At 47.5% G+C, this 13,979-nt stretch overlaps 1 protein-coding gene across 1 annotated transcript; it reads left to right on the top strand.

Moving 5' to 3' along the window:
- Window positions 1-3,004: 3,004 nt before the first annotated feature.
- Window positions 3,005-11,010, top strand: LOC135829512 (peroxynitrite isomerase THAP4-like). The gene is made up of 2 exons (XM_065341915.1): window positions 3,005-3,426; window positions 9,832-11,010. Exons 1-2 carry the CDS (start codon window positions 3,161-3,163, stop codon window positions 10,745-10,747), a joined length of 1,182 nt encoding a protein of 393 aa, XP_065197987.1. The 5' UTR covers window positions 3,005-3,160; the 3' UTR covers window positions 10,748-11,010.
- The last annotated feature ends 2,969 nt before the right edge of the window (window positions 11,011-13,979 follow it).

The following is a 13,979-nucleotide window of genomic DNA, read 5'->3' as shown; positions in this document are numbered from 1 at the left end:
CTTCCAGGACGAGACAGGCAGTAGAGATGTGTTCACAGCACGAGCAACCTCTCAAACCCTGCCGGTACTCCACAGTTACAAGAAAATGTCGGACTGGACGACGCGCCAATGCAAACCTGCTACATCCACCCAGGCAGATAGCTGCCAAACCAGGCCAATGTCGACCCACTGCATACCGGTATGTCAATGTCAAACAGATCCTGCAGGAGAAGACTGGGATGATATTGGCGTCCAGTGTACGGACACCAGTCACATTTACTGCGTCTTTTGCAGCATACAGGATAGACTCATCACTATAAAGTCCACTACTTCGTGATTTTTATTTGTAGAATATATGACAGGCGTATTCAGTGTGCCTCGCAGGACTGCGAGATGCTGCAGAAGACCAGGTTCGACCTTTCTGGACCGCCATTCACCGACGGTGGGCTACACGATGCTGGAGGAACTAGATTCCAGTGAAAACCCAAGATTCCTTTGCTCCTGGACGCTCCGACGTGTTGTGATATCTGCCAGGTGCGCAGTAACTAGTATTTTCATCGCTATAGCGAGGACGACGCCGATCGTCAAACTCTCGCTCACAGCCATCACCAGCCTCTCAAAACCATCACTTGGCATCCCCCAGAGGTATAGGAGAAAGCCAAAACAGCTCTCAACAAACAAAAGCTAAGGACGATGGAAAGAGAGCATGTCAAAAAGAAGACGAACAGTATGAAGTTCAAATGGGTTTGAACACTCGTACCACCAACTATACCACTTTCAATAAATCGTGACGCCATTTTGTTTTAACACGCATACGGTCCACTGTGAAGTGACAGAAACAAACTGTGGATAGTGTGAAAAAAGGGGAAGATTTCAGCGCAACAACATGCTTCTTTTGTTTACAGAGAACAGGCTTACGCAAACGAATACAAACAGCTTTAAGAACCATTACCTTGCTCGACACAACACAGAAAACAAAATATTAATAATCGTACACTTTGGGTGAATTTAGTGGAAAAACACAGCAGACTTCTGACGAAAGTGACGATTCATTTGACTTCGTTGATGCATGATGCAATGGTGACGGCAGAGTTAGTTCTTTTTATTGCTAAAAATTATAATTAATTGTTGTCTCCGCGGTGTCACCGGTGCATGGCCCCGGGGGTGGTGAGTCAGCGTGGAACCTCTTACCGTATTATCTCCAATGTAAGCAGTACGCACGGTCCTTTATTTTTTCAATGTACCTCCGCCCCGTGCTATTGATGGAGGCGTTCCTTTATTGGAGACTCAGTCACTGTTCCATTATTATTTCAACTTCATTTCAGAGGCATGTTGCCATGCCAAATTCATGTCTGACACACACATTTCAGGGGTTTTTCGCCGGTACATGTACTGCATTTTAGTGATAATACGGTACATGCATTTTACCAGGTACCGATAGACAGTGTGCTTACCGTATTTCCGCAAATATAAGGCCGTCCTCGTATACAACGCCTTCCTCGTATACAAGGCCGGGGCAGGGGGCGATTGAAAAAATAAAAGACCGTCTCCGATTAGAAGACCGGGCCTATTAAATGAGTCTTTGTTCTTGTGTTAAAAATAGAAGACCGTGCTCAAACTGTGGGAAAAAATGGAAGACCGTGCTCAAACTGTGTAGAAGAAAATGGAAGAACGGGGGTAAAACTGTGTGGCGAGAAATAGAAGACCGGGGGGGGGGTGTCAAACTGGGTTGAAAGAATAAAAGACCGTCCTCGAATACAAGACCGTCCTCGATTATAAGGTCGGGTTAGGACGAGGTTGAAAAAATAGTAGACCGGCCTACTATTTGTGGAAATACGGTATAATGGAGACTGAGCACTTTATTTTTTGAATGCCGCCCCAAAGTGTTCTATTATTGTATGTATGTATGTATATTTTTATTTGAATTCGCAAGTACACACGGGCTACAAGCCCAATTACATGGAAGCGAATGCCATAATGAGGCCAATTAAGAAAAAAATAGGTGGAGGAAGGAGGAGGACGGTAGCAAAGCGCAGGGAGGACAACTCAGGACCAAAATCAACAATTGCACAAATGTGAGAGCACCTGAGACCGAGGGTACCATTGGAGACTGTACTTATATTTAATATTCGCGGGATCCGCGTTAGCATCACTTGAATGTTCAGAAACACACAAGCTATAGCCTTCGCTTCCGCAGGCCACCACTATGCGGCCTTTTCACCTTAGTGCATAGTGGCAGATGCAGACCTCACAAGTGAGTCAGGGGAGATCCGGAGAGGAGGTGAGTATGTCAACATAATCATTACTAACTAAAATGTCTTATTAATTTTTGCCAGTTTGACTGTTTGGCCTACTGCACTACATGTAGCACTGATATAGTCAAGTGGTGTGCTTCACTGTCCGAAGAGTGCTCAATGCCCATGTAGGGCAGAGCCTTGTACACAAGAGAGAGTTTGGAAGCTTTGTCACAACTCCGAGTTTCACGTATCTCTACGATCATCAGGCAACTTAGTTGCCTGATGATCGTAGAGATACGTGAAACTCGGAGTTGTGACAAAGCTTCCAAACTCTCTCTTGTGTAGCACTGATATGACGATCTAGCGGCTAGACTGGCATAATTAAATAACATGCTTGTAACTGACTTTGTCAGTTTGTGTGAATTATAACTGACTTTGTCAGTTTGTGTGAATTATAACTGACTTTGTCAGTTTGTGTTTGTGCGCCACACGATCGGTACAGAGCTGCATTCGATTCATTTTTGCCAAAGCATTCTCAACAGAAACTGATGATGTAATCGCAAACTAGACTACACACTGTCATTTTCTTTTTCTTTGTACAGTGACAGTGACAGTGACACTGATGAGTGATGACTACATGTAGTACAGCGCGAGCTCGAGCGTGCCTCACGGGTGCACCGCGAGTCACCGGCCCTCACGCGCGGGACTCAAGCCAAGGCTGAGAAGTAATAGTTAGTTGACTCAAGCACTGCACTCGTAGCGTCATAGTGCTAGCTGCACTTTAATTTGAAAAAGAAGAAACAGGAGTAGACCAGTGGCAGTGGAAGAAAGGAGTTGTTTCGTGTTTGTTTCAATGTTTGGAGTTTCTGTACTACTATAATATACTGTAGTGTGTGGCTTGATTCTTGTCGCTGCTGCTATCCTGCTGCCCACCGTCTTTCATTATGGTGAAGAAGTGCTGCGCGTATCGCTGCAAGAGCAAGTACAAGGTGGGCGGCAAGGTCTCTTTTCATTCATTTCCTAGAGAGAGTTCCGACTCTGCACGAAGAGACCGGTGGATCAAGGCGCTTCATTGGCAGAATTGGAGACCAAAGAAGCTGACGTGGGTTTGTTCGCAGCATTTCGTCGGCGGTGCGAAAAGCGACGATCCACTGTCACCGGCATTTGTGCCCAGGATCTTTAGGTATACGACAGCTGCTCGGAGACTTAGGTATGTCACTCGTGATATCGTGGTTATTGGCTAAGCGTTATTTATAATTGAGGCTAGGAGCATGATAGATTGGGCGAACCCCGAGCAAGTGCGCTCAGAATGAGCATGGTCGCTTGGCCGAATCCGGAGTAGGTGCGCTCGGAGTGAAATCCACCCACACCTGCCCTCAAAGCGGGGGTGGCTGGAGCGGAAAAAGTTTTTTCTTGACAGCTTTGACAGCAGTGTGCATTGCATCATAAAAATGACGTCGCCTTGAAACTCTGTGTGTGAAATTCTGTCGGGACAGCACCCATGCTATTACTGGTACCCGTGGTAGGCTATAAACCCTGCAATCGCCACGCAAAGTGGTCATTGGCTACCCCAGCCATGTATTCCTTGGAATACACAAGCGGAAAAACCGTCAGAGATCAAATTCCATTACACAGTGTTTCACCGTTCAAGCAACGGATCATCAGATGGATGATCAAACAAAGTATGATACACTGGTTATATACTCAGAAGGTGTGAACTCCGTCACTATGGAATGTGAAAATTATCATTATGTCGGGTCCCGGATGTGACAAGTCCATTTTTCACGATGCATTGTACAGAGTGCCTAGGTGCTAGATGAGGGTGATGATATTGCGGGGTGTGACCAGCCCATTTTTCATGATGCATTGCACAGAGTGCCTAGGGAAAGGTGATAGCGCAGAGTGGTGCCATGCCAGGTAACAGATATAGAGGCGCTACCAAGGCCATAGAATAATCACTGTCCTTATGTGATGGGCACAAAATTTGATAGGACATACTTGCTTTCGTGCCTGCATTTTGACACAATCTCATTTCGCTTGTTTAGCCTAGTGCGGGCGTCGGTTTCGAGGATGTGATACTTCTCGGTAGTGCAGAGGCCACATCTCTTGGACGTGTTATCGAACGAGGTGGCCCTGTCGCGGATCATCCAGTCAATGACGTACTGTCTGTTGTCCCGCTTCATCGACCAAACATGCTTTGACAACTCGGTGGAATTCTCATAGCGGTCATGCCTGAGCGTAGTCAAATGGTTGGAGTAGCGAGCTTTGAAAGGCGGCGCAGACATGCCGGTATAGACCTTGGCGTTACGAGTGTCGTCCGACACCATGGCCTGGTAGATGACGTTGTCCGCCTGGCACTTTCCTTCGAGTGGACACGAGTTCTTGATCCTGCAGTTGCAGTCCTTGTCCGGTGTTGGTGGGTGCAACACTCTCTTGTTGTGGGCCTTAATGAGTCGGGCCATATTCGGCATGCAGCTATATGCGATCTTCACAGTGTTCCTGTTGAATAATTTGTGCATCTTGCTGCCCTTAGGGAAATGCTTTTGGATGAGGCTCAGGAACCGTGCACCGATGCCTGTGGCCACACTCGCACTATATGGCGGGTTGAACCAGATAACCCTGCGGTCACGATTTCTCTTCTTGGGACGACTGCCCGCTGCCGGTGCCGGTTGGTCTTCATCAGGGAACGACAGTTCACTTGCGTGACCGCTTGCGCGTAGGGCATCGGCATAAAGCGGCCGCGCTTGCTCGAAGACCTCCTTGGTGCATGAGATTGACACGAGCCGCTTGTTGACGCCAACAGGTATGCTCTTGATCACGCTAGGCGGGTGGTTGGACTTTGTGTTGACATATAGTGGCGTGTCGTTAGGCTTCCTGTAGGGCTTGTAGATGCCGGTTGCGATGTTCATGTTAATGTCGAGGAAGTTCACGGCTTTCATGTTGGTATCTATTGTTATTCTCAGGCCGAGCTTCCTGAATGCCTCAATAACATCCTTACGGACCCGGTCCGCGCGGTGGCCATTAGCGTTTCGGAGTATGGCCAAGCCATCATCCCTGTAGAGACCCACGTTTTCTTTCCCGAAGATCGGCACTAGCTTACTGAGGATGAAAGCGCCAACCAACTCGCAGGCTTCCGCCCCATCATGCGATCCCATGGTAACATCAAAAATCTCGTCTTTGTCCTTTTTCATCCATGCTCGACCACCCGCGAAAAGCAGTGATTTTCTGGCGTGCATCACGATATCGACGTTGCTCTTTCGGGCGAGAGCATTACTACTTGCATGCTCCAGGGCACTTTTCAGCAGTTCCTCGGAGATGGATGGGTAGAATTCGACTATGTCGAACACGACGAACGAACACTCCCTTGGGTTCTGGATGCCATTAAACCAATCAATGACGGCGTGCGTGTTCTTCCATAGATTGACGTGGCTCCGCAGAGGCTCAGTGACGGACTCCAAAATTTCCTTGCTCACAACGCCTAGCTGGGGTTTGGCGGGGTTGATGAGGCGGCATGGGAGTTTCTTTTCGAAGTTTTCTTCGTGATCTTTTAATGTGATGAATGCTTCCGACTTCGCCAAGACGTTTACTCGGTCATCAATCTCCAACCGCTCAGCGATAACTTTGGCTTCACTGTTGATTTCGTTGTCGGCGCTATCAGTTGCATGTTTATACGTTTTTGTGACATTTTCGGTGAGCAATGCGTTATACTTGTTGGCAGACATGCGGTACAGGTTTCTCGTTTTATCAGCAGGAACAATAATGTCACTCGAAGTCCTTACCGACCGTAGGTCATCCTTCATGCGCTGCTGGAGGTCGTTGTCGGCATTGCGGAAGCTCACGGTCTCGATCATGGTGTACATATCCTCTTCGAAAGCCTTCAACTCCGCGACCTTCTGGGGGCAGTTCTTCGTTCTGAATCCGTATGTGTTCTTTTCTTGGCTGTCCTGGCCATTCAGGAAGAAGATGGCCTTCCACCTCATGCGGCGGATAACGTCCTCGACTTTCTCGATAAGCTTCTTCTTGTACTCCTTTGGCGATGGCAACGGAATGTTCCGTTGCCATCGCCAAAGGAGTACAAGAAGTCGGACGACACTCGTAACGCCAAGGTCTATACCGGCATGTCTGCGCCGCCTTTCAAAGCTCGCTACTCCAACCATTTGACTACGCTCAGGCATGACCGCTATGAGAATTCCACCGAGTTGTCAAAGCATGTTTGGTCGATGAAGCGGGACAACAGACAGTACGTCATTGACTGGATGATCCGCGACAGGGCCACCTCGTTCGATAACACGTCCAAGAGATGTGGCCTCTGCACTACCGAGAAGTATCACATCCTCGAAACCGACGCCCGCACTAGGCTAAACAAGCGAAATGAGATTGTGTCAAAATGCAGGCACGAAAGCAAGTATGTCCTATCAAATTTTGTGCCCATCACATAAGGACAGTGATTATTCTATGGCCTTGGTAGCGCCTCTATATCTGTTACCTGGCATGGCACCACTCTGCGCTATCACCTTTCCCTAGGTACTCTGTGCAATGCATCATGAAAAATGGGCTGGTCACACCCCGCAATATCATCACCCTCATCTAGCACCTAGGCACTCTGTACACTGCATCATGAAAAATGGACTTGCCACATCCGGGACCCGACAGAATGATAATTTTCACACTCCATAGTGACGGAGTTCACACCTTCTGAGTATATAACCAGTGTATCATACTTTGTTTGATCATCCATCTGATGATCCGTTGCTTGAACGGTGAAACACTGTGTAATGGAATTTGATCTCTGACGGTTTTTCCGCTTGTGTGTGATAAAGCTCTGCCTCGCTTGCATTGAGCACTCTCCGCAGTTTGAGACCATTCCCTTGTATTCCTTGGAATAAAAAAATTGAAAACTAAGGCACACTGTTCGCGGTTATGTCCATGATTGCAATCTTGGTACCACACATGCCTTGCACACAATAATGCATTGCTCGATTGGGCGAGCGTTGCTGCCGATGAAAACATGTGAGTTGTGCAAGTAGGCGCGCTCGGCGTGCATGTGCGAGGCATGCATGCCGTGCACATCCTGTATCGCCTTGCACTTCAGTTCGCACCGGCATGTACGCACCAGATAGTGCAGATCTGGGCGGAAACCACACCGTCCCCATACGTGCTTGCATTGCTTTCTGTGACTGGTTTGGTGCCCATTTTCCAATCGTCAATCGTCCAGAACTCTGGATTGCATGGGCCTTTTTGGTTCAAATTTCAAAAGTTGCTTCTGACAACTTCCCGGTTTAGAACAACTAGATCCTTGTGCTAAACGCGCAATTTGGGTTTCCGGGTGAACTCCCTTGTCATGACTTGAGTACGCATTTGACACTGCTCATCAGTGTCTGCTCTAGGATTGTAGGACAGCCGGGTACACGTGTACCTGGCGCAACCATTTCAACCGGGTCGGAGCCGGGTACACATGTACCTGGCGCTGTCTCACCACGACGACCTGTTTTCCAAGAGTCCTGGAAGCAGGGCCTGTGGATTCGCCTCTTCGCTGGAGGCTCCATTTCCAAAAACAACACCTCAACGATCAAGCTCGAACTGAGCACGTGCACACACCGGATACTGACTACTTTCACTTCGACGCGCGCCTCTGCATGATCTGCCACACATACAAGCCATGTGGTCAGTCCTTTCAAAGTTCGAACGTGTAAAGTACCAACCGGGTCACAGGTGACCCGGTACTATATTTTCAACCGGGTCCAAGCGCCGCCCAACCGGGTCGATTACCCGGCTCACCCGGCTCTGGAGCAGACACTGCTCATATCTCTGTTCAAATCATTGTCTCCAAGCGATGGGTCGGAAAGGTGCCCGGGTAGACGGATGTGCCCAGATTAAGGGGAGTTTTACTGTTCAAAACAGGTTTTGCCCAGATTAGGGGGAGTTTTACTGTTCAAAACAGGTTTTGCCCAGATTAAGGGGAGTTTTACTGTTCAAAGCAGGTTTTGCCCAGATTAAGGGGAGTTTTACTGTTCAAAACAGGTTTTGAAAAAGGCTTCTACATGTGCTATTGTTGTGAAACTCGATTCAACTATTAGTTACGCACGTTGTCACACACGTGGTTCTTGTCTTGTAGAGTCCGATATCTGATGTCATTATATACTGTATTCTGGTCCAGTGTACGTGTGGTTCTTGCCGTGTAGAGTCCGATATCTGATATCTTATACTGTGTTATGGTCCAGTGTACGTGTGGCGTGTGAGTATGGTGTGCTGTGTAACGTGTATGGCGTGTGACGCATGCACGAGTACCTGTTGTCGGAGTGTGAGAGTCTACTTCCGTCTGTGTGAGAGTGACTCTCACGTGAACGTCGTGCATGCGAGGTGCTAGTTTGGTCCTCAAGCGAGAGTGACGTGTGATCCGTCCGTGGTCTAGTCGTCTGCGTCTTGGTCATGTGTTCTGTACATATTGGATTGGTTGTCGCAATTCGTCCGTGCTTTATCGCTGCTTGCTCTTCTGTTGTTCCCACGTCTGTTACTTATTCATCATTTTTTTTCATTTTTGCTTTCCTCCCGCTGCGCTTTCGCCGGTTGTTGATGAGAAAACATCAGATTATCTATCAAGTTGTCGCATTGTTGCGTGGCGGGGCCAGGGGGAGGGTAGTAGCATTTACAATGTCCCTCTTGTTCTTGTTGCAGTCGGTTTATTTGTGTGTACGTCATAATTATGGTGTTGGTGCATGCGCATGTTTGCTGTGGTATGAAAAGCAGTCTTCGTCTTGAGTTTGTCATGTCCAGTTGTGTGTGTCCGTCGTCTTGTCATAATAAACAGTCTTCTGAATTTATAGAGAATAAAAAGGACCAAGGAACTACAAGTTACACTATTATCCTTGGTCCTTTTCATTTTCTATAAATTAATCCTTGGCTCTCCATCCGAGTCCAGTCTTCTGAATGTAATTCGTTCGACCGTTGTATGAGTGTGGAGATGGCACGGGCTGGGCGGCGGAATGAGAAAATCCACTGACAACACTCCGTAGCAGGGTCCTGCCATAGCCAACGAGCACAGCCTAATCTAGATACAGTCAACCTGTACCTAAAGACCACTATGACTAGCGACCAGCCTGGTACTACAGGCCACTTCGCCAGGCACGGGCGGTCTCACATTCATATTATGGTTGTGCGGTGCAATCCTCTAACTAAGGACCACCTGTCACTAAAGACTGCTTTCCCTGGCCCCAAGGGGTGGTCGTTAGTCACAGGTAGTGTACGAGTACATGGCACACTCAGCCCTGTCTCTGGATTGACTGTAGGGGGGAGTCCCAGCAGTCCTGGCCTAACTTCATGGAACCCCTGCTAAAGCAGTGTAAAGTAAAACCTGTTTTAGGCGATCACTCGGATAAGGCGACCACATGTCCAAGAAGACCGCTGAAGCCAGGACCAAGGGATGCTATTTCCAGTCAAATGACCCTGGATAAGGAGACCACCTGGTAACAGAGACCACACTTTGAAGGTCCCTTGAGCGGTCGTCTTAGGCAGGTTTGACTGTACATGATGTATGCTGAACACAAATGCAGCATTAGGTCGCATCTTCTCAATTCGTACTTCTTCTTTTCCCTCCTCCGTATTCCGTATTCTGCAGATACGAGACGCAACTGAAGTCATATATAGAGCAGCTAATGGCTGGCGGTGTTCATTCTGCCCCTCAGTTAAGTCCGATCTCTTCCCCGGAGTCTGTTGATACTGACAAAGTAGCAGTGTCCGCGGGTGCTGCAAAAGACACTGCTGATCATATCGCGACTGGTATTCCTACTCAAGGTGAACCGTATGTTAATGACTCCCAAAACGCTGTTGTACTATCGTCTACGGACGCTGCGAGATACGCTGCGATATGCGCTGAGAAATGCGCTGCTGATGCTCCAGTGGCTGATACTCCCACGCAAGATGTACTGTATATTCCCGACCCCCAAAACATTGTCGTACTATCGACCACGGACGCTGCGAAATACGCCGCAAAATACACTGCTGATATTGCCATGGCTGATAATCCTACTCGAGTTGAACCGTATGTTCCCTACCCCCAAAACATTAGTGTCCTATCGTCTACAGATGCTGCGAAATACATTGCTGATAATCCTACTTGGGTTGAACCGTATGTTCCCGACTCCCAACACATTGTTCTATCGTCCGCGGACGCTGCAAAATTCGCCGCTGATACTGCCGTGGCTGATGTTCACGCTCAAGCTGAGCCGTATGTTCCCGACTCCGAAAACGTCGTTGTACAATGCGCAATGTCCACGGATGTGGCGAAACACACTGCTGATACTCTCGAGCCCGGTATGCCTACCCTGGGTAAAGCGTATGTCCCTGACTCGCAAAACGTTGTTTTACAGTGCGCATTGTCTGCGGACGATGCTAAAGACAATGCTGATCGTGCTGCACAGGTTGACATTCCTAGCCAAGGAGAACCGAGTGTTCCAGACTCCCAAAATGCCGTTGTACAATACATACCATATATAGTATTGTCGTGTGAAATACTAGACAACCAACCAGAGTGAAAATGCATTTTTCATGATTACATCACATGCTTTATTTCAAAATTACGAACAAAGGACGAGCTGGATCGACATGTGTAACGCCTTTATTGTAAAAATGTGAAAGTAATGGGGAGAACCAAAAAATTGTGATTGACTATCATGAAATTTTGTCCATCCAGCTCGTCCTTTTGTTCGCAATTTTGAAACTGTTGTCGCCTCGTCGCTTTTTTTTATGCTTTATGAATTAAATTTTTGTGTCTTCCCTCAAACCAGTTAACATTTTATGACTTGGGGCTCCCCGCGTGCTAGTTTGTACGTGAAGTGTGTGGGTTACAGTGAGGGCTGCATCCCACCCGCCTGCGTGGATTCACGGAAAGTGAGAGGTACGAAGTCTGAAGAAAATGTTGAGCGGTCTTTGCTGGGATGACAACTACACCATAGCTCAGTGGTTAGAGCATCACTGGCTACAAGCAAGGGTCCCTGGCTCGAGTCCTTCGTGGACTCATCAGCGCAGCACAGAGGAAATGAGGCCGAACCTGATAGCAATAAAAAAATGAATTTTCCAAAGCCAGATTTAAACCAGGCCCGAACGTACCTTGCCAGAGTGCTCAAACTGACAAGTCGGTGAGCTCTGCATAACGCGAACAGCAAAGGCACTGCCCCACACAAGAGTGCACCACTGCTGCAAGAGCAGGAGCGAAATAAATAATTATTTACAAGTCATTACAAGCACACACAAAAGGCCCTACAGAGGTTTACAGATAAGTCGCCTGACGATTGCATTGAGCAAGAAACTCTGAGTTGCGACAAATCTCTAAACCTCCGTTGTGCCTCTTGTGTGTGTAATAGTGCTCCACGTTATTGGGTTGAGCCGTCTCTGGTGGCAGAAGGAAGTTTTCCTCTTCATTATATTTTTAAAGGATTCCCCTCTGTTGGGGTCTGAAGGATCAAGCCAAGGAGGTAAATTACTGCAATGAGAGAAAATGTGAACAACCCTGCACACGCTTGCAGCGAAGAGACCACTTGATCTGAGGATTGTGTGTGTACTTCAAGTAGGGCTATCGTGTGATGAAGAATGGCCGCAGTGGAGCGGCTCGCACACCTTAAGAAATGGTAGAAAATAAAATGAATAAACATGGAAAGCTCAAAGAGTAGGTGGCTTGTTTATCAATGAAGCAATTCTACCTCGACCACATACGACCTCACCTTGGAGTCATGTTGTTGGCGTATGAGGTCGGCCAGAGATCGATAAGATAGGAGAAAGAGAGAGAGAGAGAGAGAGAGAGAGAGAGAGGAGAGAAGAGAGAGAGAGAGAGAGAGAGAGAGAGAGAGAGAGAGAGAGAGAGAGAGAGAGAGAGAGAGAGAGAGAGAGGAGAGAGAGAGAGAGAGAGAGAGAGAGAGAGAGAGAGAGAGAGAGAGAGAGAGAGAGAGAGAGAGAGAGAGAGAGAGAGAGAGAGAGAGAGGCAGACTGGCAGACAGACAGGGCAGAGAGACATAGGCAGAGAGAGGGAGAGAGAGAGAGAGAGAGAGAGAGAGAGAGAGAGAGAGAGAGAGAGAGAGAGAGAGAGAGAGAGAGAGAGAGAGAGAGAGAGAGAGAGAGAGAGAGAGAGAGAGAGATAGAGAGGGAGAGCGGGGGGGGGGGGGGGGGGGGGCTAAAACACGAAGGAAAGTCTGTACTGAAACATAAATAAAGAGTTCACAATTAGGAAACATCACTTCTCAACTCCAAACTCCAATCACTGCGATTAAAACTAAAATTTACATTACACCAGATTTTCAAGTCTGGCTTATCATCAGGCCATACTGGAGGGTAATGGAGAATTCAGGAAACGTAAATCAACTCTCACTTCGTGGTGATCAAGATCGATGACTCTGCAGATACTCGCCGATCAGCAGCAAGCTTGGGGTCGTTATCTGAGTGGGCTATGATTTGGACTTGGCTTTGGGCTGTGGAAGACGCACGTGTGCACACACGTACCAACCACATGTATGCATGCACACGTACACACACACACACACGCACACACACACACACACACACACACACACACACACACACACACACACACACACACACACACACACACATGCATACGAACACATACACACGCGTACACACACATACACGCGTACACACACATACACGCGTACACACACGTACACGCGTACACACACATACACGCACACACAAACGAGCATACAAGTGTGCATAGTGAAAGGGAAAACTCCACGAGTTTGGACATAAGTGTGCTATATCTACTGTGGTGTCTTGTATTAAAGCCTGTCTCATATAGAAGCCTGTCTTGAATAGAAGCCTGTCTTGAATAGAAGCCTGATTTTCAAGATACACTGTCGGCACATAAGCCTGGTTTTAGTGTTGACAAAAAATACGAGAGAGCTTGGAAGCTCAGGGCCCTACGCTATGCTTTTTTGCCTTGATGACCTAGGCAAAAAAAGCATAGTAAATTTTCATTTCTCCTATTTTTTTTCAGACATAACCAGTGATTCGAACCCGCACTATCGCCCTGCATGCATCCCCCGATACACTTTGCATACATACTAATTCTTCCAAGTTACTTCACGTTATTATTATATTATTATTTATTCTTCTTTTACTGGGGAATTTGTTATGATCTTGCATTTGAAAGCCCTATTTGAACATTGTGGCCAGCTGTTTGTGGCCAGCCGTCTTTGATGGTACGGTACGGGACAGGTATGGCCGAGGGTAATACGACACCGTCTACCACCTTGATGACCTAGGCAAAAAAGCATAGGGATGTTATAAATTTTTCAATTCTCCTATTTTTTTTTAAGGCATAACTTGGGATTCGAACCCACACAATCGCCCTACATGCATTACCCGATACACTTCGCATTCCTACTCATTCTTCCAAGTTGCTTCACGTTATGATCTTTCATTTGACAGCCCTATTTGAATGTTGTGGCCAGCTGTTTGTGGCCAGCTGTCTTTGATGGTACGGTACGGGACAGATACGGGATAGCGCCAGACGGAGGGGGTCCGTCCGCCACGAACAAACAAACACCAAATTAAAGCTGTGTGGACCCTGGCTAGCGCCAGACGTTACTGAAGTAACGTCTTCTGCATAGCTACGGGAACAATTAAAAAATGTTATCTTCTCCACCAAGCAGTGTACTTGCCATCTTTTATGGTTTGTGTTGGGTTTCAGTTCCCGTTATAGCAACACAGGATTGAGTCTTTCTTCAGATTCTTGGCATTAAGTTGGTGTTTTGA

Source organism: Sycon ciliatum, chromosome 13 (genome assembly GCF_964019385.1).
Source record: "Sycon ciliatum chromosome 13, ocSycCili1.1, whole genome shotgun sequence".
Lineage (NCBI taxonomy): Eukaryota > Metazoa > Porifera > Calcarea > Leucosolenida > Sycettidae > Sycon > Sycon ciliatum.
Note: the sequence above shows the minus strand (reverse complement) of the source record. Positions and strands in the feature narration are given on the sequence as shown.

Coding starts and splice junctions, on each gene's coding strand:
- LOC135829512 (XM_065341915.1), top strand. CDS start 3,161: ATGGTGAAGAAGTGCTGCGCGTATCGCTGCAAGAGCAAGTACAAGGTG. Junction 3,427..9,831: donor ACAGCTGCTCGGAGACTTAG/GTATGTCACTCG, acceptor CGTATTCTGCAG/ATACGAGACGCAACTGAAGT.